Source organism: Tachysurus fulvidraco, chromosome 14 (genome assembly GCF_022655615.1).
Source record: "Tachysurus fulvidraco isolate hzauxx_2018 chromosome 14, HZAU_PFXX_2.0, whole genome shotgun sequence".
Classification (NCBI taxonomy): Eukaryota; Metazoa; Chordata; class Actinopteri; order Siluriformes; family Bagridae; genus Tachysurus; species Tachysurus fulvidraco.
Genome location: NC_062531.1, coordinates 17,727,695 through 17,754,008, shown reverse-complemented (window position 1 = coordinate 17,754,008; position 26,314 = coordinate 17,727,695). Strand labels below are relative to the sequence as shown.

General features: G+C 36.5%; 2 protein-coding genes and 1 long non-coding RNA gene across 9 annotated transcripts in view; 1 reads left to right on the top strand and 2 right to left on the bottom strand.

The window, feature by feature from the left end:
- Positions 1-7: 7 nt before the first annotated feature.
- Positions 8-19,866, bottom strand: bpifcl (BPI fold containing family C, like). Of its 7 annotated transcripts, none has more exons than XM_027171063.2 (16): positions 19,741-19,866; positions 19,447-19,574; positions 17,613-17,724; positions 12,007-12,135; positions 10,806-10,958; positions 10,236-10,299; positions 10,090-10,147; positions 6,632-6,723; positions 6,108-6,284; positions 2,961-3,020; positions 2,335-2,502; positions 1,716-1,783; positions 1,566-1,608; positions 1,403-1,466; positions 1,232-1,308; positions 8-358 (listed from the first exon to the last, which is right to left on the bottom strand). In XM_027171063.2, the coding sequence occupies exons 2-16, from the start codon at positions 19,544-19,546 to the stop codon at positions 293-295; spliced, it is 1,431 nt and encodes a 476-aa protein (XP_027026864.1). In that variant the 5' UTR covers positions 19,547-19,574; positions 19,741-19,866; the 3' UTR covers positions 8-292. The 7 variants fall into 7 exon arrangements, with proteins under 7 accessions (XP_027026864.1, XP_027026862.1, XP_027026863.1 ...); XM_027171061.2 differs by having other exon boundaries at positions 19,447-19,577; positions 19,736-19,860; XM_027171062.2 differs by having other exon boundaries at positions 19,736-19,859.
- On the top strand, positions 7,535-8,862 carry LOC113658529. The gene is made up of 3 exons (XR_003444417.2): positions 7,535-7,695; positions 7,916-8,198; positions 8,334-8,862. It is a non-coding gene; the product is annotated as an uncharacterized LOC113658529 (long non-coding RNA).
- A 3,234-nt stretch (positions 19,867-23,100) lies between the features above and the next one.
- LOC113658498 (vesicular inhibitory amino acid transporter-like) overlaps positions 23,101-26,314 on the bottom strand; it is a 4,139-nt gene continuing 925 nt past the window's right edge. The window contains exon 2 of the mRNA XM_027171016.2: positions 23,101-24,834. Within this exon, the coding sequence (XP_027026817.1) occupies positions 23,647-24,834 (1,188 nt within the window). The 3' untranslated portion in view covers positions 23,101-23,646. The remainder of the gene's footprint in view (positions 24,835-26,314) is intronic.

Here is a 26,314-nt window from a genome sequence, read left to right as displayed (position 1 = left end):
GAACCAATTGAAAACTAATAGAACAATTTATGGCTTGTGTTTGAACAGTCCATAGACATAAAAAAAATACACTGAAGAATAAACAGGCTGATTTGATGGATAAGATAATCAGATAATATCTGTTCTAGAATCAACAATACAATACAGCAAACTGGTTTGGAAATGGTTACTTGACAGTGTATTTTTATTTTACAAATGATTAATGAAATCTGTCTGCAACAGTAATGGCAGACTCACAAATATTTATCGTCATGATGGTGATTATTTCTTATTATGCAAATATGTCCAGTTGTTACAGTTTGCCTGATTTCAGGTACTGGAAGGGACTATTGATGTCTGCAGCAAGAAACAAAAATCCCTGGGTAGAAAAAATACAAACATGTATCATTGAAAAGACATTAAAACACAGTTTCATTCTAAATACAAATAATGTGCACAGGCACATCACACACCCTGTACATGGGCAGTTACTTCCAAACACATTGCTACAGTATTTAATATCTCTCTTCACTGAAAGTCTCGATGTCTAAAAAAATCTTACAAACTTAGTTTCCTATATACACGTAAAGTTATATATTTTAAATAAATGAAAATGGCCATTGGGGTGATTGTCATTGTTTTTACTGTAATCAGCAGATCAACAGGAGGTACTCAGTTTTAGCTTGTGATACATACACATCTTGTCAACTAAAAGTTTTTGCTAGATTTCTAACACATTTATGCTGAATGCATTTTTCCATGAATTTTTTTTACACTTGTGGTATTATCTGAACACAAGGTATATAATGTGACAGGAACACTCTGACTTTCCAGCAAAACATCTGTTTGTGATTGCTGCTGCTGTAACTGCTTGATTTTACTTTAGTCAAAATTTATGATGCAAAATGATTTACCGAAAATGCAAGCACAAGATTCTTTTTTAAACTGCTACCAGTGAAAACTCATATGTAATTACTTTTTGTGATAGCTTACTTTGGTGCACATGAATTGAAGTTGGAACACTTTTCAGTTTGTTTGCTTTTGTGTTAATTTCTGTGATCTTCATACTTCATCACATTATCCATAGATGGCAAGTGACAAGTGTCTAAATATTGCAAATCTTGAATTTCATGGATTTCAGAGAATGTGTGAAGGGAGATCTAGCACATACAATTTAAAGGCACTGCTAGAATGCCTCCATTTACTCCTATTTTCAGTACAAATAAACTGCTATCTTTCCAGTGATACTTACATTTTCAATGGTCATCACTGAGTTATTCATGCTGAAACCCTTCACATTCGGCAAAGGAATGCCTTCCTTCAGCTGGGCTAAAACGTTATATTGTTGTTTCATATTAATGTTAGAGAAATAAAAAGATACTATATGTAAATTTTATAAATGTTACAACAATTAATTTCTCACCATTCAGCTTCGGAAGTACAATGCTGCTCATTATAGTCTTCATCAAATTCTCAAATGGTGCAATCTGAAAAATGGTCAGAATGATATCAGATCGATTGCAATCGTAACAGTGTTATGATTATAAGCCTGAAATCAAATTGTTGAGAGGTTCTTAAGAACATACTTCGAATTCGCCAATCTCTGTCGATCCAAGCAGCATGGTCAAACTTCAGCCATTCAAAAATTATAAAGGTAGAATGTAAAAGTTATTCTTTTTTTTCTGTTTTCAGTTAAACAAACTTTGGATGAATAAAACATTTAATTGTACACTTACTTTTTCATTTCCAAAACACCCTTCAGCAGCTGCTGGTCGATGCAGACTTTAGCATTAAAAGAATATTGCTTGAAGAGGGAAAAGATGATCATGTAGAAAATTAGTGTAAGTGTTAGGTGTAATCCGCACTCACTGCATACATCTATTGTGCTATTTTAGTGCTTAAGGTGTGGGATTTTGTTCAATGAATTTCAATGTTTCAAAAGTTCATTTCTATTTATACAAATGGTTCTGTAATATGCAAAGATCTCTCTTTGAAGAAATTAATTTTGGGGTTTTCTTTGCAATTGACTCAATGTAGTGATTCAGTAATTAGCCAGAAGGAGCAAGACTCTTGTTTGCAATGGCAAGAATACTTCAAGACCATGAGTGAAACACTCCCCGAGGCAGATTTGGATTATTTTTTGGATTATTTCCTGACAGACACATTTAATACTTTCCATTTTTCATTATTTAATTCACATTCTGGATTCATTACAAGGCACTGGCATCATAAGCCAAGGTAAACATTAGATCACTCAACATTATGACTATGATTGATTTATGCATTGGGAATGCTGTAGAATTAAATGGATGGAATGTCTATCAGAAATGTTGAATAAAAGAAGTAAGGTCTCACCATATCCAGTCTGAAGAGGGGGATTAAATGAGTGGGTGTCTTGATAGCACTGAATTTGCCTGCAGCAGACAAGTTCACATTGATCACGTTTTGATTAAAGGAAATAAGTGGGGTATCACTGGCATACAGCAGTACTTCCATCTCCATGTCTGGATACAACTTGGGGAGCTTCAAATAAAAAGGAAATTGTCATTAAGTGATTGCAAGTCTAAAGTTAAAGAACATGTTGGTGAAAATTAATTGATTGTAAACTTTGAATTTGCAAACAAGCAAGCTATGATATTCAGAGGAGCTTGCAATTTTCCAAAAATTTCCACAGAGTTTACAGACCCATCCCTCCACCAACATGCTTTATACATTAGTACAGTTACAGTATACAATGTAACTGGTACAGTTATACAAACTACACATGTGTAGTGAATCGTGTGCTTAAAATTGCTAAAAGGCAAAAAAGCACAAAAAAATTGAAAAGTTGCAAAGCAAATTAAAAAAATAACAAACAAGATAAACCTGCAGCAAAATAAAACATTTAAGGCCACAACAATCACACAAAAAATCCTGCAGTTTCTGATTATCCAGTCAGTCTGGGTCATTATACAATATACGTACAGTATCCCAATACAAACCTTAGGAATCAGGAATCCAAACTGGCTTGTGTTCAGGTGAATAGGTGAGGACTTGGGGATCTTTAGAACAAGAAATTATATGAAATACTTGTTAGCATTGATGCTTTCAAAATTTATTAAAGCTCTATGCAATATGGTGTTACACAGCAGAAACAAAGTGATTTTTATATTAATTTCTCTATTTGTATTTATTCCATTTGCCCAGATATGTTTATTATCTTAAATATTATACAGTGACACTAAAGAATCTGCACATTCATAAAAGCATAGGACCGTGCTTAGAATTAACCCATTATATATATATATATATATATATATATATATATATATATATATATATATATATACGTATATATATATATATATATATATATATATATATATATATATATATATATATATATATATATATATATATATATATATACCCTCACATTTTTCTGTGTAATCCATCCACCTCACAGGTGTGGCATATCAAGATGCTGGTTAGGCCATGTCCACACTGAGACACCGTTTTAAATCAACGAAAACGTAGCTGTTGGAAGACGCTTTCCAAAGCGGATAAAAAAAAAAAAAACATCTTTGCGTTTTAGTGTGGACTGTGAAGGTGGAGGCTTTTGAATACCATGATGCATTTTTAGTCATGTGATGCAGTCTACGCCTAGCAGAAAGCTTTTGAAGCTTTACTCATTGTTCTGTCAAATTCTGAAACGCCTTTGGAGACGGCTTATGGTAGAGAAATGAACATTCAATTCATGGGCAACAGCTTTGGTGGACATTCCTACAGTCATCATGCCAATTGCATGCTCCTTCTAAACTTTCGACATCTGTGGCATTGTACTGTGTGATAAAAACTGCACATTTTAGGCCATGTCCACACTAATCCGGATATATTTGAAAATGGAGTTTACTTCTAAAAACACTCCGCGTCCACATTATCATTTTCAAACGCTTTCCAAAAGTTGCTCATCCACACTGAAATGTATGAAAATGCTTACATCTCCCTACTGCACATGAGTAAAGCTTCGACCTGCGTCATTTCAGCTAGCCATTTATCACATGACATCACATGACTAAAAATGCGTCATAGTATTCAAAAGCCTCCGTCTTCACATTCCACACTAAGACGCAAAGACGGCGTTTTCAAATTTATCCGCTTTGGAGAGCGCCTTCCAACAGCTGCGTTTTCTTCGACTTAAAATGCTGTCTCAGTGTGGACGAAAGACCAAAACGGAGAGAAAAATATATGTTTTCAAACGAAAAAGTATTAGTGTGGACATGGCCTTAGAGTGGCCTTTTATTGTGGCTAGCCTAAGGGTGCTTTCACACCTGCCTTGTGTAGTTCAGTTGAATCGTGCCAGAGTTTGATTGCTCATTTGGTGCGGTTCGTTTGGGCAGGTGAGAATGCAGCAATCGAACTCTGGTGCGCACCAAAAGCGGACCAAACAAGCGTACCGAGACCTCCTTGAAGAGGTGGTCTCGGTACGCGTTCAAACGAACTCTGGTACGGTTCGTTTGTGGTGAGAACACGATCCGAGATCGTATAGACCTAACTGCAAAAATTATTGCGCATTTTGGACTAAGCCAGCTGCCGTAGTGGGTCGCTGGCAATATTTTCAGAAGATGGGCATGTCACAGTTTCGCAAAAGTAATGCTCGCTGCCTCCTGAAGTGTCTTGCGATGCATCTTCGCCATTTGCAGTGCATTAAAATGATATTTTCAAGCCGCATCCACGCTTCATTCTGAAAATTAAGACTTTGCATAGAATGCTGTATACAAGCGATGTAGTAGATTACAACCATGAACATAATTGCAGCGCGCAGTCTCTCCATGGTGTACTGTATGCTGTATTTTCCTGTATTTTCCTCTTTTTGTTTACTTCCGGAGTTTCGTTGAAATTTCCCGCACGTTTATTCTGACCAATCGAGAAGCAGTTTAAGAAATATGCTCAAAGACATGTGGCCAATGAGTGATGTGGATGTTATCACATGACTGCATTTTGGTTCGTTTCAACTGATGCGGAACAGAACGATCAGTGTGGTGTGAAAAAGAACCAAAACTGCTAAAAAGCTACAATGAACCAATCTACAGGTGTGAAAGCACCCTAAGGCACACCTGTGCAGTTATCATGCTGTCCAATCAGCATCTTGATATGCCACACCTGTGAGGTGAATGGATTATCTCGGCAAAGGAGAAGTGCTCACTAACACAGATTTAGACAGATATGTAAGCAATATTTAAAAGAAATAGGCCTTTTGTGTGCATGGGAAAAGTCTTAGATCTTTGAGCTCAGCTCATGAAAAATGGAGGCAAAAACAAAAGTGTTGCATTTATAATTTTGTTCAGTATATATATATTATATATATATATATATATATATATATATATATATATATATATATATATATATATATATATATATATAAAACATCAAACAATGTGACAAGCTTTAAGGTATAGCCCAAGACAGAGCTTTTTGGTCATAATTCTAAAAGATATTTTATAAAACATGGTATACAGCACAGATTATCTCCTAAAGAACATGAATTATGTTATGTGGCTAAGTCTTTTCAGCTTGGACTGAATCATCCATAGCTTCAATACCATTCGGGCTTCTGATAAACAGCTAAAATTGAATATTAATTTCACCTTCAAGCACAGCAGTGATGCAAAGCAGAAATCCAAATCAAGACAGGAATGGTTTCAGACGAATATCAAAATTTTGGAATGGTTCGGTCAAAGCCTCAATCTAAGTCAACATCTGTAGACTTGAACAGTGAAGTGCACAAGAGCTCACCTTGCAATCTGACAGATTTTAAATGCAATACAACTACTGTTTCAAGATGAGCATAGTTAGAAGATTCTTACCAAAAAAGCAGTAAAGCTCTAAACTTGTATCTTTAGTGTTAACCTTAGTATTAGTAGTTAGTATTAGTTGAGGGGTATGCATACTTGTTCAACCAGGCTAGTGTAACTGTTTTCTTTTTCTGTTTTCCACCTAAATCACACTATTCTGAATTGATTGATTGAGTTATATCATAAAAGCTACACAATGGTGTCTAGACTTTCAATTACCATTATTAGTTTGTAATTTGAAGACAATTATTAGTACGAAGAAGAAATAGATTTTTCAGATGATGTTCTCACCATGCCATCTGTGATGTTGATACTCAGCACTCCAGATTTGAGATAGGCATATGTTGCTGAGTTAATGCAGAAATCGGACATACCCACTGACAACATGTAATCTGCTTGCCATGGCAGCTTAAAATAGTGAGGAGAAAATGGTGGCTCAGAAGGAGATTTAGCACTGTAAAATTCACCCTGTCACAAAGAAACAAAAACATTATTAATCCCAAAATGGTCAGTGTAAAACAAAAGAAATGTGCATTCAGCATATTAGTTAATAGCCTACAGTTTGACAGGTGACTCATAAAGAATTAATGTTGATGTATATGATTTACATTTAATTAAATAAGCTTTGGTGCATTTAATTAGGAGGACATTTTAATTGTTCCTTCAAGCTGATTTAAGCTCTAAGGCCTTCTTTCATTTAATATTCCTGGAAATCCAGAACATACAATCATAATCCACAGACAGAAATCTTTGTGTAACCTAATCTGTTTTGCAAGCAAGTGACATTGTGTTAGCAAATGAAATGTTCATCATACCTTTGAATGTAATTCAAATCCACTGTCAAACACAACAGGCGAATCAGTCAGCGAAAGATTCAAATATACATAAGAATCAAACTCAATCACATCTGTTAAATAAAAGATAATAAGAGGAGCTGTAAAAATCAAATCTTTGTGTAAACAAAAATATATTTTTTCCATTACATTATGTTGTCAGCAGCAATAATTTTACAGGATGCTGCTGTTCAAAACATAATCAGTGTCATGTGTGTTTTAGTCTGACAGTTAATCAGGATGTGAAATGCAACCTGCAAAATATGTGTTTTTCTTTATTATTATTATTATTATTATTATTATTATTATTATTATTATTATTATTATTATATTTCTGTTGTCACATTGCACATTAGGACTGTGCTTTTTTCTAATATGTTGGATTAATGCTGTGCCCGTTTTCCTATCCCAATGCTTTTGTTGTTTCTTGGTTTTTTGTAACTGTCTTACAGTTTTTTACCAATTGCTTACACACAAAATCTTTTCATGTCACTGGATTTTTGAAACCTCTCACGCAAAGTGCAAAACTACATGCCAAATCTTCAAAACCATAAGCTATTTCTCAGCCTTTGACTCAGTTTTCAATTGCAAAAAACACTTTTTTCAAAACACTACACACAATTCTCTACCTAAAACACAAAGATCTATCAGGAAGTGACTTGCATTCCTTTTCCAAACACAACCAATCAAAATGCTACACTTAGTCACCAGGTCACACAGACACATCTGCAAACACTAATTGCTTAATTGATCACTAACCAATTACTGCTTTACTTTGCAGTAGTATAGATAGGCCTATAAATAGGTCAAAGATCAGATTACCTGTTTTGAACAATGGATGCTAACAATGAACAGAGAGCAAGAGCAAGAGGAAGAGGAGGAGGAGGGAAAGGGCAAATACGAGAGGGAAGGAGAGTGATCTCTGATGAGATTAGGGCAACACTTGTTGATCATGTAATCAACCATGGTTTGACAGTGAGAGTCCAGCCCAACTTGAGTCGATTTACAGTGGCGTCCATAATTCGAACCTTCAGAAATTAGAACAAGTATGCATCTATGTAATGACTATTTTAGCATTATAGTAATGTACTGTAAAATCCGTATGACTGCATACTGTAGTATTGCATAAACATTTGTATCTCTAAGCCATCCATTTACTACACTGCAATGAATGAATGAGGTTGGTTATCATGCTGTACTACATTTTTTTTGTAAATGGCTTACAGTTCCAATGCTGGACACATACTGTGTTTGAATTCTGTACAGAGTGGAAAGGCTAAGACATCATTGAGGATGAGGACGCTTGTTTACAGATGTACAAGAGACTGCAATTATAAAAATGGTTTTGGCCAACAATGCAATTAAGATTTGAGAGATAAGAGAGCATATCTTGAGTAATGACACCATATTCAACAACATCAATGCTGTAAGCCTGTTGACCATACAACGCATCCTCCAACGGCACCAAGTGACGATGAAACAACTTTACAAGGTGCCATTTGAGAGAAACTCTGACAGATTCAAGAATCTGCGACATGACTTTGTAGAGGTATGTATGCAACACTACTTCCAGTACTTCAGACATACCATATTTAATCATCTGTGTATATAATTTTGTCTGTTCGAGAGTATTGAGATGAATGCCCATGTAATTTGACATGATTTATTTGTTTTATTTATTTAGGGTAATATAACCATGTGTGCTACCATCACTCAAAACTGGGTCCTCCATCACAATGCCACACTGTCCATACAACACCGGCCATATACTCACTTTTCTTGATGCAATTCACACAATGCTTGTCCCTGACCGAGATCAGGTGCCTGCTAGGTTTGTGGTTATATGGGACAATGTTAGATTTTACCGGGCTGTTCTGGTCCAAAATTACCTTTTTTTAAAAAAAAAGACCATATTCACCTTTTCTAAATCGCATAGAGGAATTCTTCTCAGCCTGGCGCTGGAAAGTGTATGATCGCCAACCCTTGGCCCACATGCCACTTCTCCTGGCATGTGGGGACATAGAGGTTGCCTCCCCCACCCACCAACCCCTTGCCAATTCCTGGACCAGGACCCCACACACAATTTGTGTTCTACTGTAATTTTTGGCCTAATACTGTACATATTTTCTGTTTCTACTTTGCATTGCCGTTTCCGGTATACTTGTTACCCCTTTCAGCAGATTACTTTCACTGTACGACATTGTATTGAAATGTAGATATAAGCCTATGAAAGACCAAAGCGCTTTAGATTTAGAACAGCAGTGTTTACATGGCATATCCAAAAATTTATTTTATTTATTAAGGTGTTTGCCATTTGATGCAAATGCTTCATTCTGACATGGCATTTTATATGCAGTATTGCATTTTGAAGTAGATGTGAGCTATTTTGCATTTTGTGTGTGCAGATTTGAGAGTTGTGTGTAGACTTGGTTTTGAAAACGTGTGTAAGCAATTGGTAAAAACTGTAATACTTTTGCCTATCCCTGTTTCTGTGACTTTTTTTGTGTGAAAGCACAATCATGAGGAAAGTATTAACCAGGAAAAGAGCTTGTCATCAGCATGCATGAAATCACAAAACATTTTACAATTTGACTTGGAAACCATACTGATGTTTTGGATTTTATAATCCTCCATATGTACAAAGGCAGGTTAGTGTGTGCTCAACAATGCTATAGTTTTTGCATATACACTAAAGGCCATGGTGTTTTAGTCTGATGGGTGACAGGAGAAGGAAACATGCTCTTTCAAACACACCTCCTGACTTTTTGTAAAGTGTGTCAAGCAAAGTTCACACATCCAGTAGACTGGTAATCCAGTGCAAAGGATATTCCTTCGGATTTTACTTATTTCTGTTACCCATATATTACTGATATAATAAACTGTTCAAATGTAAATGAATATTACAATAATATTAATCTTGAAATTTGAATTAATCATTATTTTATTCTTTATAATAACCTTTTTGTTTATGTTCTGTAAAGCTGCTTTGAGACAATGTCAATTGTAAAAATCACTATACAAATAAACTTGAATTAAATCTGGATAAATAATACAAAAGAAAGAAAAAGAAACAAAAACACCAAGATTTTTTCTGTAAAAATTTAAATCAGATTCTTGTTCACATTAGATATTTAGTTTCCGTCTTGTTTCGTGACAGGAACTCCTGGTTTAGCTTCCTGTCAAACCACTGAGGAGTTGCTGGCGGGCATTTGACTATAGACTGTCATATTTTCGTTACTCATGTTTGATTTGTCAACTTAAAACATTTACAGTGAAAGGATAACTACCCCCAAATTATGAAAGTCCATCTCCCACATGAATATGGTTACAGATTCAACAAACATGCACACTTGCACCTTGTTACTTTAGTAATACTAAATATTAACTACATAGCTTTATAAAGGATGTACAGTACTGTAAGCAGTTATTCATTGAATTACCAGATGCAGCCAGGGACCTGTCAATAGTTTCAATTCCTTTCTGAAATTCTGGACATATCTGGAGGAAGAGAAGCAATATAAAATCATGTGATACTTGGCTTACAATACAAAAAATTATGACTTTAAACCAAAAGTTTCCTACCTACCCGTTGTTGCACCAAATTTTTAACTTGTCCTCTGAACCTTTCTACAAATTTCTGAAAGAGAAAACTAGAAAATATTATAGATTGAGATTAATAATAATTTTATATATCATATATATTTTTATATTCCTTTTATATATACCATATATCTAATGTATGCAGTATGCACAGTACAAGCAGATGAATTAGATATGTGCATGGAAAACATACACTATATGGCTGAATACTTGTAGGTCTTTCCCTAACTGTTGCCCAAAAGCTGGAAGCACACAATTGTATGAAATGTTTTTATTTTAGAGAGTTGCAGTTTTCCTTTACTGAAACTTGAGTAACCATCATAGAGATTTGACCTCAACCCCACTGAACACATTTGGATTAAACTGGAATGCTGGTTGTGCAAATGCACAAATCCACACAGCCACACTCTGAAATCTAGCCTTTCCAGAAGATTATGGGTTATTTTAAAAGAAAAAAGACTAAATCTGGTTGTTGATACGTTCTTGTGTACACAAGTGTGTTTTGTAATTCCTATCAGGTATTACATTTAATACGATTAAATAGATTTAGACTTACCTTGCACCACCATGGAAATTTAACTGAATATCTGCTACATCGGCGATACACATGCCAGTAGAAATGTAAAGGTGCTCTTCAGTGTCCTGAAACTCCAACAATGCGTCGAGATTGATGGTATAAACAGCCATTTCGAACCAACCACCATCATGTCTGCACATATTAAAGCACATATTAGTCTAATTTTGATGTATTACCTTATACTTTATAAACTTTATAATGGCATTATAGTACACAATGCAATCAAGACACAGCCATTTTCCGCTATTTTGTTACATTATGTATTCACAGTAAAATTGATTAAATTGATTTTCTTATCACTATGCAAAAATATCCAGGAAAAAGAAAGTGCTGATTAATAAACTATAAATTTAAGTGTTACATTTACATATGCACACAAGTCCTTAAACCAATTTTATTTTGGTATAATACACCAATTAGCCATAACATTAAAACCACCTAAACCAAAACAGGTATGACCACAATAGGCATGGACTCCACAATATCTCTGAAGGTGTGCTTTGACTTTAGCAGCTTTTTAGTCCTTTAAGTGAGGTGGGTCTTCCATGGATCAGATTTTTTTTGTCCAAAACATCGGACAAATATTTTATCAGATTGTGATCTGGGGAAACCGGAGGCCAATTCAACTTGAACCTTTGTCATGTTCCTCAAATGATTCCTGAACAATTTTTGCAGTGTAGCAGGGAGGGTAGCATAAGGACGTCATTAGGGAAAGGCCTTGCCATTAAGGTAGGTTGAATGTGTCAAAGTAAAATCTGCATAAATGCTAAGACCCAAAGTCAATGTCCGCACAGTTTGGGAATTGTAGGCTGTGCATAGGTCTTTTATTGGAATAACAATGTCATTAAAAAAAAACATAAGAAATTTGAATTTCTAAATGCCCCTTTTATGGTTATTTATTTATTTATTTGTATGTTTGTTTGTGCTTGTTTATGTATTTATCAAATTGCACGCTGCACCCAGGTATGGTAAGTTATCATTTATGACTATGCTGCAAAACATTTCACAATGGTGAAACTTAAAAATGAACGATCACCTGCATTCAATACATATAAACCAAACCAAATTCAACACACAAACCAAAAATCATACAATCCACAGCCACAGTTATATTTTCATAGTTTTTTATATCTTAAATATAGCAGTAACAATATGATGAACCCAGAGAAATCCCACTCACATGAAGCCAAAGTCAGTGTTCCAGCGACCAGTAATGGCGAGGGAGAGTCCCTGCAATTTGAGAGACATACCTGTTCCTTCTGAAAAGGATACAGAGGGCTCTGGCAAATCGCAGCGTACAATGGTCATGCTGAGGAGTTTGAACAGAGCAGAAAAAATTTGAAACAAGTTTAAAGCAGTATTAACAAAAACAATCTAGAACGTTTCCTAAGTTTATTCAAACAAAAATCATTTGATTATATTATTTAGATTACTCTAAAAGCTTTTAGAAATAAATTATGTTAGAAAAGACAAACACCATACAAATGCATTTGTAAACATTAACAACATAGAAAATATTCTATAATATAATGTATTTCTCCCTTGTGTTGAGAACTGTGAGCAAGGGACCTCAGCATACATAAGCAGCACCTAACACATGTTGGCCTGCACTTACATGTTGTTAAGTGTTTTCTTAAATTTTTGTTTTGATTCATGTCATATTTAAACCCTTTTCCTGCCATTGCCTGTCTACCTTGTATTTTACGAATAGTCTTACCTTCTCTCAGTTTATCCTTTACTTATTTATATACTTAAACCCAATTGTGTCATACCTTCAAAAGGTCTTGTTCTTTGTTTTGCCACCAGACAGTAATGAGCAGTTTTGTGTATTGCTATGTCCTTGTTTGATCTTGTATCAAAAGCATCAAAAATCATGTTCCATCAATGCAAAAATAAAATACAGCTAATGTGTATATGTGAAAAATGCTCAGAGGCTGACAGTGTGAAATCCATTTCAGAAGGTTCATGAAAACACAAATACAAATAATATAAATCCGTGGGCAAAGTCAAAAATAAATAAACAATTGTTTAGCACAGGCAGACAAAAAAGCAAGGGAGTAACAAGGCATGGTACATGGCAGCAACTAACAATACTTTAGGTTGATGCTACCATGGGAAAGGGCCGGTGTGGGTGCAGGTTTTCATTCCAACCAAGCAGAAGCCACACCAGTCTACTAAAAGCCAAGTGCAACTGATTAAACAGGTGGAATCAGGTGTGGCTTCTGCTTGGTTGGAATGAAAACCTGCACCCACACCAGCCTTTTGTGGATAAGATTGGACACCACTGATGTACACATATAATTGTTCTAAACCCCAGAAGTAAGCCTGAACCAGGAAGTGCTCAATATTCTGGAGATCGCACCTTCTGGCAGATTATGGGATTCACCATTGAAACCGTTACAGAGCCCCTTAGATGAGGATTCCAGCTGGAGAGCCATATCAGTTGGTCGTGTTGGTATTGAGGGTGGGAGCATCTTCAGTAGTCTACCTGGGCTTCTGCACTACAACATAGAATCCATTCAGCAACTGCCAGCACATCTTTTTTTTCCATCTCATGGGAACAATGGTGATTGAAAACCCAACATGCATTGGAATTGCATAAGGCCCATAGACGAGTGGGTCAAGGAGTTTTGGGGATAGAGTTTTGGATGCTCGGGTGTCCTGAGGTATAGGAAGAGTGCACCCACTGGATGAGCCTGGGTCTGAGGGAGGCTGGGATGTATTCCTAGGTTGGAGGACATTCTAAGAGGGTGGTCTCTGTTCCTTGTGCTTGTTGAATTTCCTCCATCACTTTCAACTGGATGGGGACAATGATAATTGATGGTGTGAGGATGGGCCGTGTAGGATTTTCTAACTGGGTCATTACAACAAGGCAGAGCATCAGGCTTGCTGTTCTTGTTTCCCTGGCTGTAGGTTATTGATAAATTGAAGAGTGTGATAAATAGGACTGATCTGGTTTGGAGAAGAAACTGGCAGCTAATGGTGACATAGAGGCGTAGATAAAGCCTGCAGGGAACACTTCTTATATGTACTTTTCCATCACCTGACTCTTAGGGGGTGCACTTTACTCCAGTGAGGTGTTGTGTCTGGAAGGAGTTCTTTGTAGCATGATGTGGGGGATGTTGGGTAGCTCACTCATTGTTAAAACTTTATTTTGATCCTCATTTTCCCTGGGAACAAGCATAGTCTCTTGAACTTTGGGTCTTTCCACGGATGTGGAATAGCATATGAGGTTTTTCTGTAAAGTCATTGAGGCAATACAAAGACCAGTGGTTTAACTCTTTCTGCTGCCAGGAAACTTGGAGATTACAAATATAATGGGGATTGAGGGAGAGAAGATTACATATTATAGAATTTCCTCTGTGTGGAACAGACTGATTTCTAGACTGAGAACTGAGAGATATGGTATGTGAGTTATGTACCTGATGCTGATAGGTTGGCTGTCCATGGCGGTGAGCCACAGAGAGGTGGTGCATGGTAAGATGGGCAGATAGAGGTCCTTAACCAGCTGTTTAGAGATCATGTTGATGATGGAGCCCAAGTCAACTAGAGCTGCAAGGAAATATGTGCAGTTTGCAAATCTGTCAAGCAGGCAATGCTTTGAAGACAAGGACTCAGGTTTCCCTTGGTGGGTTGGTGTTTCTCTAGGTATGAGGAGCATCATTGACCAGCCTGGCCACAGTAGAGCCAGAGCCTGAGAATTGCTGTGTCTCTGGCAATCATTTTTAACCAGCTGCTTTGGTTCAGAGAGGTTGATGCTGTGACCTAATTAGATTATCCAGATTGATTGCTGCTGGGCTGGAGTGCTGGGTTTATACCATCTCGAAAATGTCTGGGAGTGTGTCATCATTCTGGCCACTCTGGGCAGCAAAAGTGCTGAACTTCACTGCAGCAGTTGAGTTCATACATGCTGAACTCCTGCTGGATATTTGAAGACCTTTTGAATCAGATTAGAAAAGTAATTGTAGGAGCTATGAACCTGGTGGTTGCTGTCCCAAAGCAGGGACATCATGAACACACATTTTGTCCTCATGGTAGGCCTCACTGTCTCAGGTAACCAATCTGCAATCTGCTGTACCATCAAACCTTTCATGGATCCCCATTTCAACTGGTTTGGGCCTGGTGCTGGGTGTGGCGTGAAAGGCTTGCATGAGGATGAAGTTAGTGTTTTGGAGAGAGATCAGTTGTTCATGAAAGACTGATTATTTCTTCCTGTTGTAGGCTGAGTGTCTCTAGTTGGGTAATTTCCACTGGATTTCCTGCGCACAAAGTATTCAGTGAGGAATGCTCAGAGGCTGGCGGTGTGAAATCCATTTGAGAAAGTTTAATGAAAACACAAAGCAAACAATCCAAAACTGTGGGAAAAGTGGATGGTTAGAAAGCAAGCTGCATGGTCAAGAAAGTAGCAATCCTTCACATAGGCAATACTGATCACACTGTATTTATATTCAAAACCATGGAAGTGAACTTAAACCAGGGATTGCTAAATACTCAGGAGATGGCTCCCTCTGGTGGACAGGGGGAGTCACCATTGAAGCTGTAACAAAATAAACCAGTAATAAAAAATAAATCAACTATGATCTACAGTATTGTGGTACGTGTGTCCTTTCATTTGCAACTACACATATGCATAGTCTAAGTAGTAGATTGGTGTGTAGAACTTAATTCTTGGGACAGCAAGACTTGTTACTATTTTACATAGTAACTAAATAGTAATTCAAATTTCTATTAAAATTATTCATAAAGCATTCATAAAACTGCTGAAAATCATGCAGTAACTATATTAAAACTAATAGTAAAATACTTTACAGTTGAGGTCATGGGTGTAAATTTCAGTAGGGGGGACAATAAACATACAATTTCTCATGAGCAAATTTTGAAGGGGGGACACAAATAGTAGTCTAATTGTACTTATAAAGATATGTCCCCACAGTGAAAAAAATGTGCTTTTATCATTATTATTGTAGCATGGAGACTGCGTCATTATGGCTATTTTCAAAGTTTTTCTTCAAAGAAAGTAAAACTATCATAAAAATATTCACAACAATAAAAACAAGGATATAAAAAAGGTTTAAAATTTTATTTAAAATTAATTAAGACACTTAACAATATAACTTGATTATACAAAAAATTTGAAATTAACTAACTAATGTAAAAGAAGATCTGAAACGAAAGCAGACTCAAACTACACTCTGAGTGCTTTCGGAAGCCTGCGCCTAAAGCTACAGCAGCTTCGGGTGACATTTCACCCACAGCCTGAGTACAAATGTATTTGGAAAGCTTTGTAAACTACCAGTTCATTCAGTTCATAATAGTCTGCAATGAAAGAGTGTTGGTGATAAAACTGAACAAATGTTTATTGTTCACTCTTAAATGTACATTGAAAATTGACAGCTGGTAAAACCTGTGCTCCAGGTCCCATATTCATATAACATTTCAGGCTAAATGTAGCTCTTAAAGGTATAAAATTCACCCAAAAATGAAAATTGTGTAATTTCCTCACCCTCAATTTGTTCCAAAACTGTATGAGTTTCTTTCTTCTGTTTAACACAAAAGATGATATTTTCAAAATTGTTGGTAATCAGACAGTTGGCAGCACCCACTGACTTTCATAGTCTATATTTTTTCCTACTGTGAAAGTCAATGGGTGCTGCCAACTGTCTGATTACATTTAGCCTTAAATGTTATATGAATTTGGGACCTGGAGCACAGGTTTTATCAGCTGACTGTCTTTTGTTGCTTATCATAAATTGGAATGTTGATAACACATAAGCAGTCTTTAATAATGCTCTCAATTACATGTAGATGCATATTTTATGCATTAGTGAGTGTGGTGGTGCCTATGGGGTGTCGCTCTAGGATGGGTGCGTATGAGGATGAGGATCACAGTATACTCACTACAAAAAACTAGACTACACCACTGATTTACACCCATGGTTGAGGTCATACAAACACCTTGCAGAATATCCATGTTATTTGTTTGTTTGTTTGTTTGTTTGTTTGCTTGCTTTTTGTTTGTTTTTTGTTTATTATTTTACAAAAGCGGGATCATAAAAATGCATGTAGTTTTTTATTTAAACATTATTTTTAAACAAAATAATGTTCTTAATAAGCTATTTCCCATAACACTTGTTTATGTATAGTCTACAAGCATTTATATATCCATAAGCATTTTAAAAATAAATTACACACATGTAATTCTTGACATTGTAATCCTTAACACTTTTATGTTTGGGATAGTTGTTCTTGAGTCACTTATTTGTCTTGAGCAATTAAACTGCCCAGAGTTCTTATAATCCAAACAGATCCTGCACATTATTTGCTTTTCCAGCATCTTCTGCATATCTGACTAACCTAACCCATTCCGACAGATGTTATATGGCGCTGAGATCTCTTTGTTAACAGTGAGGACAACTGAGGTTCTCATATACAACTATTACAAATGATACAAACATTCACTAATTCTCAAGAACGCAACTGCCCTTCAAAAGCTACAAAAGGTGTTGAAGCAGAGTACTAAATAGTAATAATAAAAAAAGAACTCTAAAATACTAACAATTTATACATATCATCCTCTTCAAAAGCTTACCCCCCCCCCCCCGCTCTTAATGTATCATGACATATGACTGACTGTACAGTATGAAGCCCCAGTTTAAGGAATATCAACCCACATATTCATAGTTTTATCTATTTTACTTATCAGATTACTTTTTGTTTGTTAGGTTTTGTTTGTTTGTTTGTTTGTTTTTTATAAATATAATGTTTGTCACTAGTTTAGGTACTTACTCATGCAGGGAGTAGTGAATGGAGCCGAAAATAATATCGATGCTCCCTGTGATCTCTGGAAGTGTAATTATACTCAGTTCATTCTGAAGCCAGTCGGTCACCCAATGAGATACTGTAGACATATAAAGACAAAGTAAATAACACGATTTTGTATGTAAACACACATGCACAGTACAGACATACATTCATACCTTGTACAATACATTATTACATAATGAGCCACTATATAATGTGAATATAGTGAATCTACTCATTATATTGTCACTACAAGACTTTTTCTTAAGTATAAATAATGGTTTATGTAAAGAACATTATCTCTACATTTACAATATTAGAACAGCAGAGGGAGTTCTGAGGATTCTGGCTCTTCACTCTCTCATGAACAAATGTTGTGTACTGGTGTCAAAAAAATATTCACAGCACTTCAGGGTTCACTGGAGAGTAAACGTGATTCAGAGGGACACCAGGAACTGCTGTGATTTGTTTGTTCACAGAAATGTGACTGGAGGCATCAGTGCCCAACTAAGGCATAACAACAGCAGGATTTACCACCTACTGTCAGGAAAGAATCCAGAGTCAAAATCTTGCAAACATAATACACAGAATACAGTAGTGTTCAAATATCTGAGCCCACACTGAAAATCTGTATTTTTTCTTTTAAAAAATAAAAAAAGTTTTATACATCTATTCAAAGTTAATGATGTGAAATCAAGAGCAAGAACTCTTCTTTGGAAGAGTAAGGAAAGAGGAAATATAATCACATGTCTAATTATCAAGTTTCATTGTTTGTCCTCTCACATCTTGTGATATACAAATGATTAATATAATTTATCTAGAAGGTCATGAAGAGTAAAATTGTGTCTAAATCATTCCAAAATCTTAGTGTAAAGCTGCTTTATGCAATGTGATTACAGTCATAGTCACAAATTAACATCATTTGCATCCTGTCATACATTATACAGCCAAATGTGTGTGGACACTTGACCATCACATTCATATGTGCTTTTTGAAAATCCCATTCAAGAATTAGTCCACAAATTACTGTTAAAGAATTTCAGAACCTGACACTGGGGATTTGTGCTCATTTAGTTACTGGAGCATTAGTAAGATCAGGCTATGATGTTAAGTAAGGATGCCTTGGGGTGCACCCAGCCTTCAAATTCATCTAAAAGATATTCGGTGGGATTGATGTCAGGGTTTTTCGCAGGGCACTTAAATGCTTTTACACCAAGCCTGGCAAACCATGTCAGCATGGTGCTCACTTGTCATAAACATGTTTGTGCCTCTTAGTACCAGTGAAGGGAAACTGTAATGCTAAAAGCCTCAGATGAATCAATTCTATTAATGCCTTTCTATTAGTAATGGTCATTGGTGTTATAGCAGTGAATTTTGAGGTCATACAATGTAATCAGACGTTCTTTTATCAAACTGTAAGTCTTTAGTTTCACATGTAGGGTTTTCCATACACACCCACTCTGACAGAAATTTTGACCACATTTGATCATAACCTTTAATGGTATGTTGAAAAGAGCAATAGGATTTATTAAATATGGTTGCTAATTAGCTAAAATATATAAAATATTTCAAATTGAATGAAAAATATATGAAAATAGCAATGGAGGAGTCCAACTGAATAGCCATGTAGAACCAATTAAAACATTTAAATTTAAATACAGTTGCTACTAAACAAATTAGATTCCAATAAAATACATAAAAAAATTATCCTATTACAGAGTTGAGTACATATTGTTGCTAGATAAGATTATTCATGGTCCGTTTGTTTCAGTGTGGTTTCTCTTTTTGTCTCCTCTTTCTAGAAAGTGAAACATCTTACCGCTTTGCAATCCCTTCTGTGTCAGAACAGCTTGCAATGCAGGATATTCAGCATTTGTCTGTGTTATTCCCAATAGGAGGAAAGTAGCAATCAACCACATCTTGGCCTTGATTACTGATTTGCTGGACCTGCTGAGTGAAGAGTTTGAGCAACAAAAAACCTTTTCTATTAGAAAAAACATGCCTTTTCTATAGCACGCAACACACACAGATACATAAAATAAAAGCAACTTTTCAACTTTTATCCAGTTGTTAAATTGGTATTACTTGAAAAACATATTGTTACCTACAGTACCATCTAAAGCTGTTGCTTCCACAGAAGTGTATATTTATGCTCAACGAACTTCTTTCATGAGTAATTATACTACTTACTTCCCCTATAGATAGTGAACTGAAACCAAAGCTAGCACCATTTTTTTTTATTTAAGACACATACACACACACACAGACGCACACAGAGTTTCACTTTCTACTTTTTGTCACATGACAGTTTGATTTTTAACGCCTCTAATAAATTGAATTAAAGTATCCCAGTTATAATGTTAGTATATAACCTTTTATATACTATTTGTATATGCTGGTCTAATTAGTAAAAATTGTCTGGGGATAATAATAATTCCCACTAAAAAGCATGCAAAATGATGGCCTTGTTAACATGAACGTACTGTACTCTCAAATAGCTTGAAGGGAAACAAACCATTTGTGGAAACAAGCCCCAAATGAGGAACAAATTCTCTTTTGGTTGACATATTATTATGATATGCTATGTTCATAAATAGGACTTAAAGGGCATTCAAGCATTTGGTGAAGTGGCAGGATGCTGGTGTCCCAGTGTGCCCCATGCCTGTATACCTTCTGGCTCTCTTTTTTAGTTAAGCTGTTATAGCTATACTTGCCAAAGTCTCTGCTTGTACTCTAATCATTATATATGCTAAGAAACTTCCTGATTCATCGTAGCTGCTTCTTCTTTTGTTCAAACTTGGAATGCACCATCTGCTGTTAATAAACTACATAAACACTGTAAAGGGTGCAAAAACCCAAAAGAGTTTGTGTCCAACATCTGCTTCACTGGATAATCTCTAAAAACTGTTGCTGTAATCATAAACACTGTTCTGTGCTCCTTCCAAGATATTCTTCAAAATACTTTCGCACCAAGCATCCCCTCAGTGCACTTTTAACTGTTTAATCCTTTAACTTATGATCCGGATTTCTGAAAAGCTGCTTTGTGACAATGTATAATATTAAAAGCACTATACAAATAAAAACAAAAGAAAAAGAAAATGAATTCCGATATTGAAGGTAAAGGAGCTGTGAGAGAGACAAGTGGCCAATAAATTAGTATGTTTCTTATAAAAAATAATGTTTTAATGAATAAAAATCCAAAGTGAAGTATGCATAGAGTTTTGACTGTCCAGATTGGAAACACCCATGTCCTATTCTTATCCCAACCCTACCTGCATTCCAGTTTACATGTTTTTGAGTGCAGAGGTACTTTAAAAATAGTTGTGCATGATTAAATGTGTTGGACCTATGAAGATTGTTAAAGAAAAGCTAATTTACTTCCCTTATAAATTTAATCAGAAAAGGAAGTGAAATTATTTTACCCCAGCAACAAAAGTAGATGTGAGACATAGCTCTTAAAGGTATAGTTCACCCAAAAATGAAAATTAGACACACACAGGGTTATCACATGAATGTCTGATCTGCAGATATTTCCAAAAATTCCCTTGGTTCACCATGTTGTATTTCTTCAACAAATCAGTGTATGACAGATCAATTTCATTTTGCATATAGATCAGCAATTACATTTATCCCTTTAAACTGCCATTGTTTTCAAGACACATCTGGCTTGCCAAAACAGATTTCAGGATTTTTCCACACTGATGCATATGACTGACTGTAACACAATGTCTTGCATAGTGTATGAAATTTGCTGCAAACATATCTTGACTGTATATTACAATCACACCCCCAGTGTCACCCATATGAGGACGGGTCCCCCTTGAGTCCGGTTCCTCTCAAGGTTTCTTCCTTTACCAATTTAAGGGAGTTTTTCCTTGCCACTGCTGCCTGAGTCACCTCAGACTTGCTCATAGGGGGATAAATACATACAGATTGTGAACTATATATATCTAATTATAATCTTGAATTTTTATTCTGTTAATTCTTTTTCTTTTATTATTCGTTATTTCTATTATTATTCCTATGTTTACCTTCTGCTCTATGTTTATGTTCTGTAAAGCTTTATGGTTTTTTTCCGGTGACATCACTCCACATTGTATTCAGTGTGGGACGTTGCTCTGTTCCCGGTTCACCGAGTAGGACGTTGCCTGACTTGTGTGCCACGGAGGGTGTCACCGTCCCAGTTTTGCCCCCCTTTTTTTTGGTGCCCTGCAACATCGCCCTGCACCTCTTGCCTCACTTCCACTCGTGGCGGAGGATTTTTCCCACCCTCCCTCCCTCCTAGTCTGTTTTTTTTTTTTGTTGTTCCCTCCACCAGCTTTGCCGTGTGCCTTGCTCCTCCCACTGGCATCACCGTGTGCCTTGCTCCCCCCATCTACCTCACCATTTTATTTGTCCTTGATACCATAGTGTCTCCTCTTGAGTGAAATAACTCAAGATTCATGACTGCAGCAATTGAATCCTTTATTAAATCCTTTATCCTTTATAAATCCCTGCGCTGGATATGCTTTGACTGTTAGAGAGACTCACTCCCCCACCTCTGATGCACAGTCTCACAGGGGTCGAAAGGTCGGCTTCTAAGTCAAGGACGAAATAATGGGCAGATGATAGCATATATAAAATCCAACGAATGGGCCAGTTTACCTGATACTGTGTGTGTGATGATAGCTATATTAGAAAAGAACTCAGTTTTCTCCTAATCCTCACATTGAGACCTCCATGATTTCCCCTCTTAATGTGTTGTTTCCTTTTTGTAATTAATACACCAGGGCAACCAGCGAACACATGCCACAGGCAGGTGCGAGACCATTGAAGTGCACTGATTAGGCACAACAGGACACACTCTGGACTGTATCCCTGGAGACTCCACTGAGTTTTTAATACGCAACAAAATCTGATGGTCATATGTTATGTCAGCATTCAAAGACAGTATCCTTAAGGTTAAGATTTGGTAGAGCAGACAGCAAGCAGACATGTACGCTAGTGCTACCTTGAATCTCCCGTCTTATTGATTCCATTTACTGCCTTGATTATGTTCTCCTGTGTTGTACTGCTCACCAGCTCCACTAAGGAAGTTTTTTCACCTCTTTGTTCCACTAAAAATTCTACTGCACTTCCCTATACTGCTAGTGGATGCATTGTGGTTGATTTTGATCACCAGTTTTGTATTGTGTCATTAGTTACACTATTTAAGTTTCCATTTCTCACTCTTTCTTTGTTAAGCATATTTTGATCTCATGCCTTGTTTATTTACCTTACCCTCGTTCCTATATGTTTCTGGTATTTTCTGGTATTCATGTTTCACCGTTAGTTAGTTCCGTTTTTTATTGTAATAATAAATATCTGCACTTGAATGGAAGCATGTGATAGCCCTCACCCTTCTGAGCTCATTTTTTGAAAACCTGTAACATACAAAAATACACAAAGAGAGAAAGCAATACCACTTCGGTATATTTAAGGATATATGTATTTGTTTTACAAAGCCAAATGGTCACTGATGAAACAAATATTCAGTTTATTGACTTCAGGGATATCTTCAGGGTGTACACTCTCTTTATTCTAGTACACATTATGAACACACCAAAAGGCCATCCTAGGTTTGGGTTACATTAAACAACTCAGTCACTTTTCCATAGCCCAATGTGCACCACAGAATCACTCATTACTACACACACTGTATAACAAAACGATGTAACTAAACATATAAAATGGGGACAATATAAAATACGGTCTATTACAGCAATTTTACGTAGAGTTTCTGACAGTGTATATTTGGTTAACTCAGCTCATTTGTTACTTGGATTTCTCTCCAAATAAAATTTTTCAAATCTTAGATGCAAATGATTTTTAAATTTGTTTGAAAAATCTGAACACCCTTGGTAAAGAAAATAAATAAACATAATTAAAAATCAGCATTGTTTAAAATGACACATACATTTAAAATGAACCACGTCTCTAATATGGACATTTATAGAAATAAGGAACATTGCATTAGCATTTAAGAAAATCTATTATATCCTTAATCTGGGGTGTTATACTTAAAGGCCTCAATGAGTCCTTCAGTGGAATAAATAAACCCTGATATGCTGCATATGCTTCCTATTATACAGATGCAAATGTCAAAAAAGACCTCATGCCAAAAAAGCTTGCGCCAGAGAAGCTTCAGGTGGAATAAGCAGGGTAGCATGAAGCACAGTCCAGCACCAGTGAGACTTCCAGTGAGGCCCATGAGCAAAGCAAAGTGCGGAACAAAGATAGCCATGAGAAGGGTGAAAACAACAAGTCCAATTCTCATGGCAAGCCCCCAAGACTTAAGCCTTCCATCTGTTCCATAGCAGTTTGGGAATGGAGTTCCATTTCCATCTTGAAAGAGGGACTTTTCTAAAATATCTACAGCAGCAAAGAAGGGCAGGGGGTAGGAGAGCAATGCCTTGGCCACCAAAAAGATATTCACCCACATCCGTATACCAGGTGGCAGATTATCTGTAATCACCTCTTTTGTGTCGTCGGCCCATGTGAGGTAGGCTACAAGAGCAAACAGGCCCTTGAGGATGCAGGCAGCAATATGTGTCCACTCCAACATGCAGTGAAACTCAGCAGGCTTCTGCATGTTGCCTTCAAGTGAGGGCAGAAAGATCTGTGATGTGTAGCTAAAAACAACAATGCCAATAGAGATTGGGAACTTCTTGACATCAATGTAGAACTTGACCTTGTCCCATGCCCAGTCCTGTGCATGTGACAGGCAGAAGGCAATCACCATCACATTAATGATGAAGTGCACAATTGTACACAGCATACTTAGCTTGGAAACGGCCTTCAGGTTGCGCAGGAAGGCACACGGCAGGAGCGCCAATGCAGCAAACACTGACCAGGCCTTCTGTGACACGGGCAAGCCTGGAAAGCTGTTATACATTAGATTTCCACTGACAACCACATAAAGGATGCATGTCATTACCAGCTCAATGATCTGTGCCACATTCACAACATGGCCACCAAGCACCGGGAAGCGTGGCGCACAGCAAGCATTTGCAATGTCCACATAAGTGTCACGCACACGTACACGCTCTCCCTCCTCATTCTCCTCATAGAGGCACATGATAAGAATCTTGCCTGTGTAACAGCACACCACAGCTGAGAAGATGATGAGGAAGAGGCCCAGGTAGCCACCATGCAGGACAGCATAGGGAAGGCCCAACACAAACATACCCTGCAGTGTAAAAATAATTACAATTACTTAAAAAAAAAACCATCACACATGCTTTCAATACATCACAATTGTTTGAAACAGGAAACATTGCAATGGCAGACATCAAACACTAGTGTATAAATGAACATCTATCTGCCTGTTAACTAATAACAGCAAGTTGCATACAATATGTAATGTATCTTACGTAAAAAAAACTTCAAAAGTTGCATTGAGTAAATGCATTGGAAAATGCATTGAGTAAATGGGTCAGGAATCACAGTTTTTGTCAACGATGTGAGGATAAAACAGATCCAAATGCAGAATAGCATAAAGTAAACAGGGTTTATTAAATAAAAAGGACACACGACAAATAACAACAGATGACATTACTGGACAACAACAGAGGATTTTGTGCTGCCATAGGCAACGCGGCACGATTAAATACACGTGACAATCAACACATAAGGAACAGGTGTGCAGAGACGGGCAGGACGAGACAAGGGCAGGGCAGACCTATGACACGAAAAATAAACAGATGCACATGGCCAAAGTCCGGGCTGAGAAGAAGCAGATAGGTTATGACATGGTCAGCAAAGTTGTAATTTTATGCTAAAGTGGGTTACATTAAAAAAATACTTTTGCAAAAAAAATAAAAAATCATATAGAAGTTCATACAGTGTGCCAATAATAACAGAACCATTTCTGTATCGCAAAAATGTATTGAATGGTCTTGTGCTGCAGTACTTGATCAAAAAGACTATTAAAGGCTATTGGTTGGTACCTCAAGTATAAACTTGATATAAACAAAATTAGCAGTTCTCACATGCAGTCACTGTGTTTAGGTCTAGGCTGAAAGCACATTTATTAAACCAAGCCTTTTGTGAATAGTGTGAATCTCTCTCATTCTCTCTCTCCCTCTCTGACACAGTTGGAGGCAGATACGGATCACTTGGAGACACTTGGAGAAAGCTTTGGACTGCAACTGCTACAGTCACTGCTGTATCCATTGAATTTTCTGGTTATGCATTACATCTTATGACCACATAGAATACAGTTAGGGTTAGGGTTAGGGTTAGGGAATTTTTTTTTTAACGTCACAATATTTGGTGTCACATAGATGAGGTTCCCTTTTGAGTATTTTTATGAGTTGGATTTGAAAGGTTTGAAAACATTGATTTGATTATTTTATTATTATTATTATTATTGTCTAGAAAACCGGTCCAGGGGGCGACGTGAAGGCGAATTGAAATCGTGATATCGCCCCCAATTTGCCCCAAGCGACACTGAATAAAATCGGATGTGATAGAACGAGGTCCTTCCGGGAGTGATGGTGTTTAAACATGAAAACAAGTGTTTACAGTCTTTCACTGAATGCATTTAACATCTTTGCAAAAAAATAAAAAATAAAAAATAAATTCAGTTGATAAAAAAAAGTTAAAAACATTGGGTTTTATTGCAACTCGTGTGAATTATTTTATCAGAATTATTATTTTAGAATTAT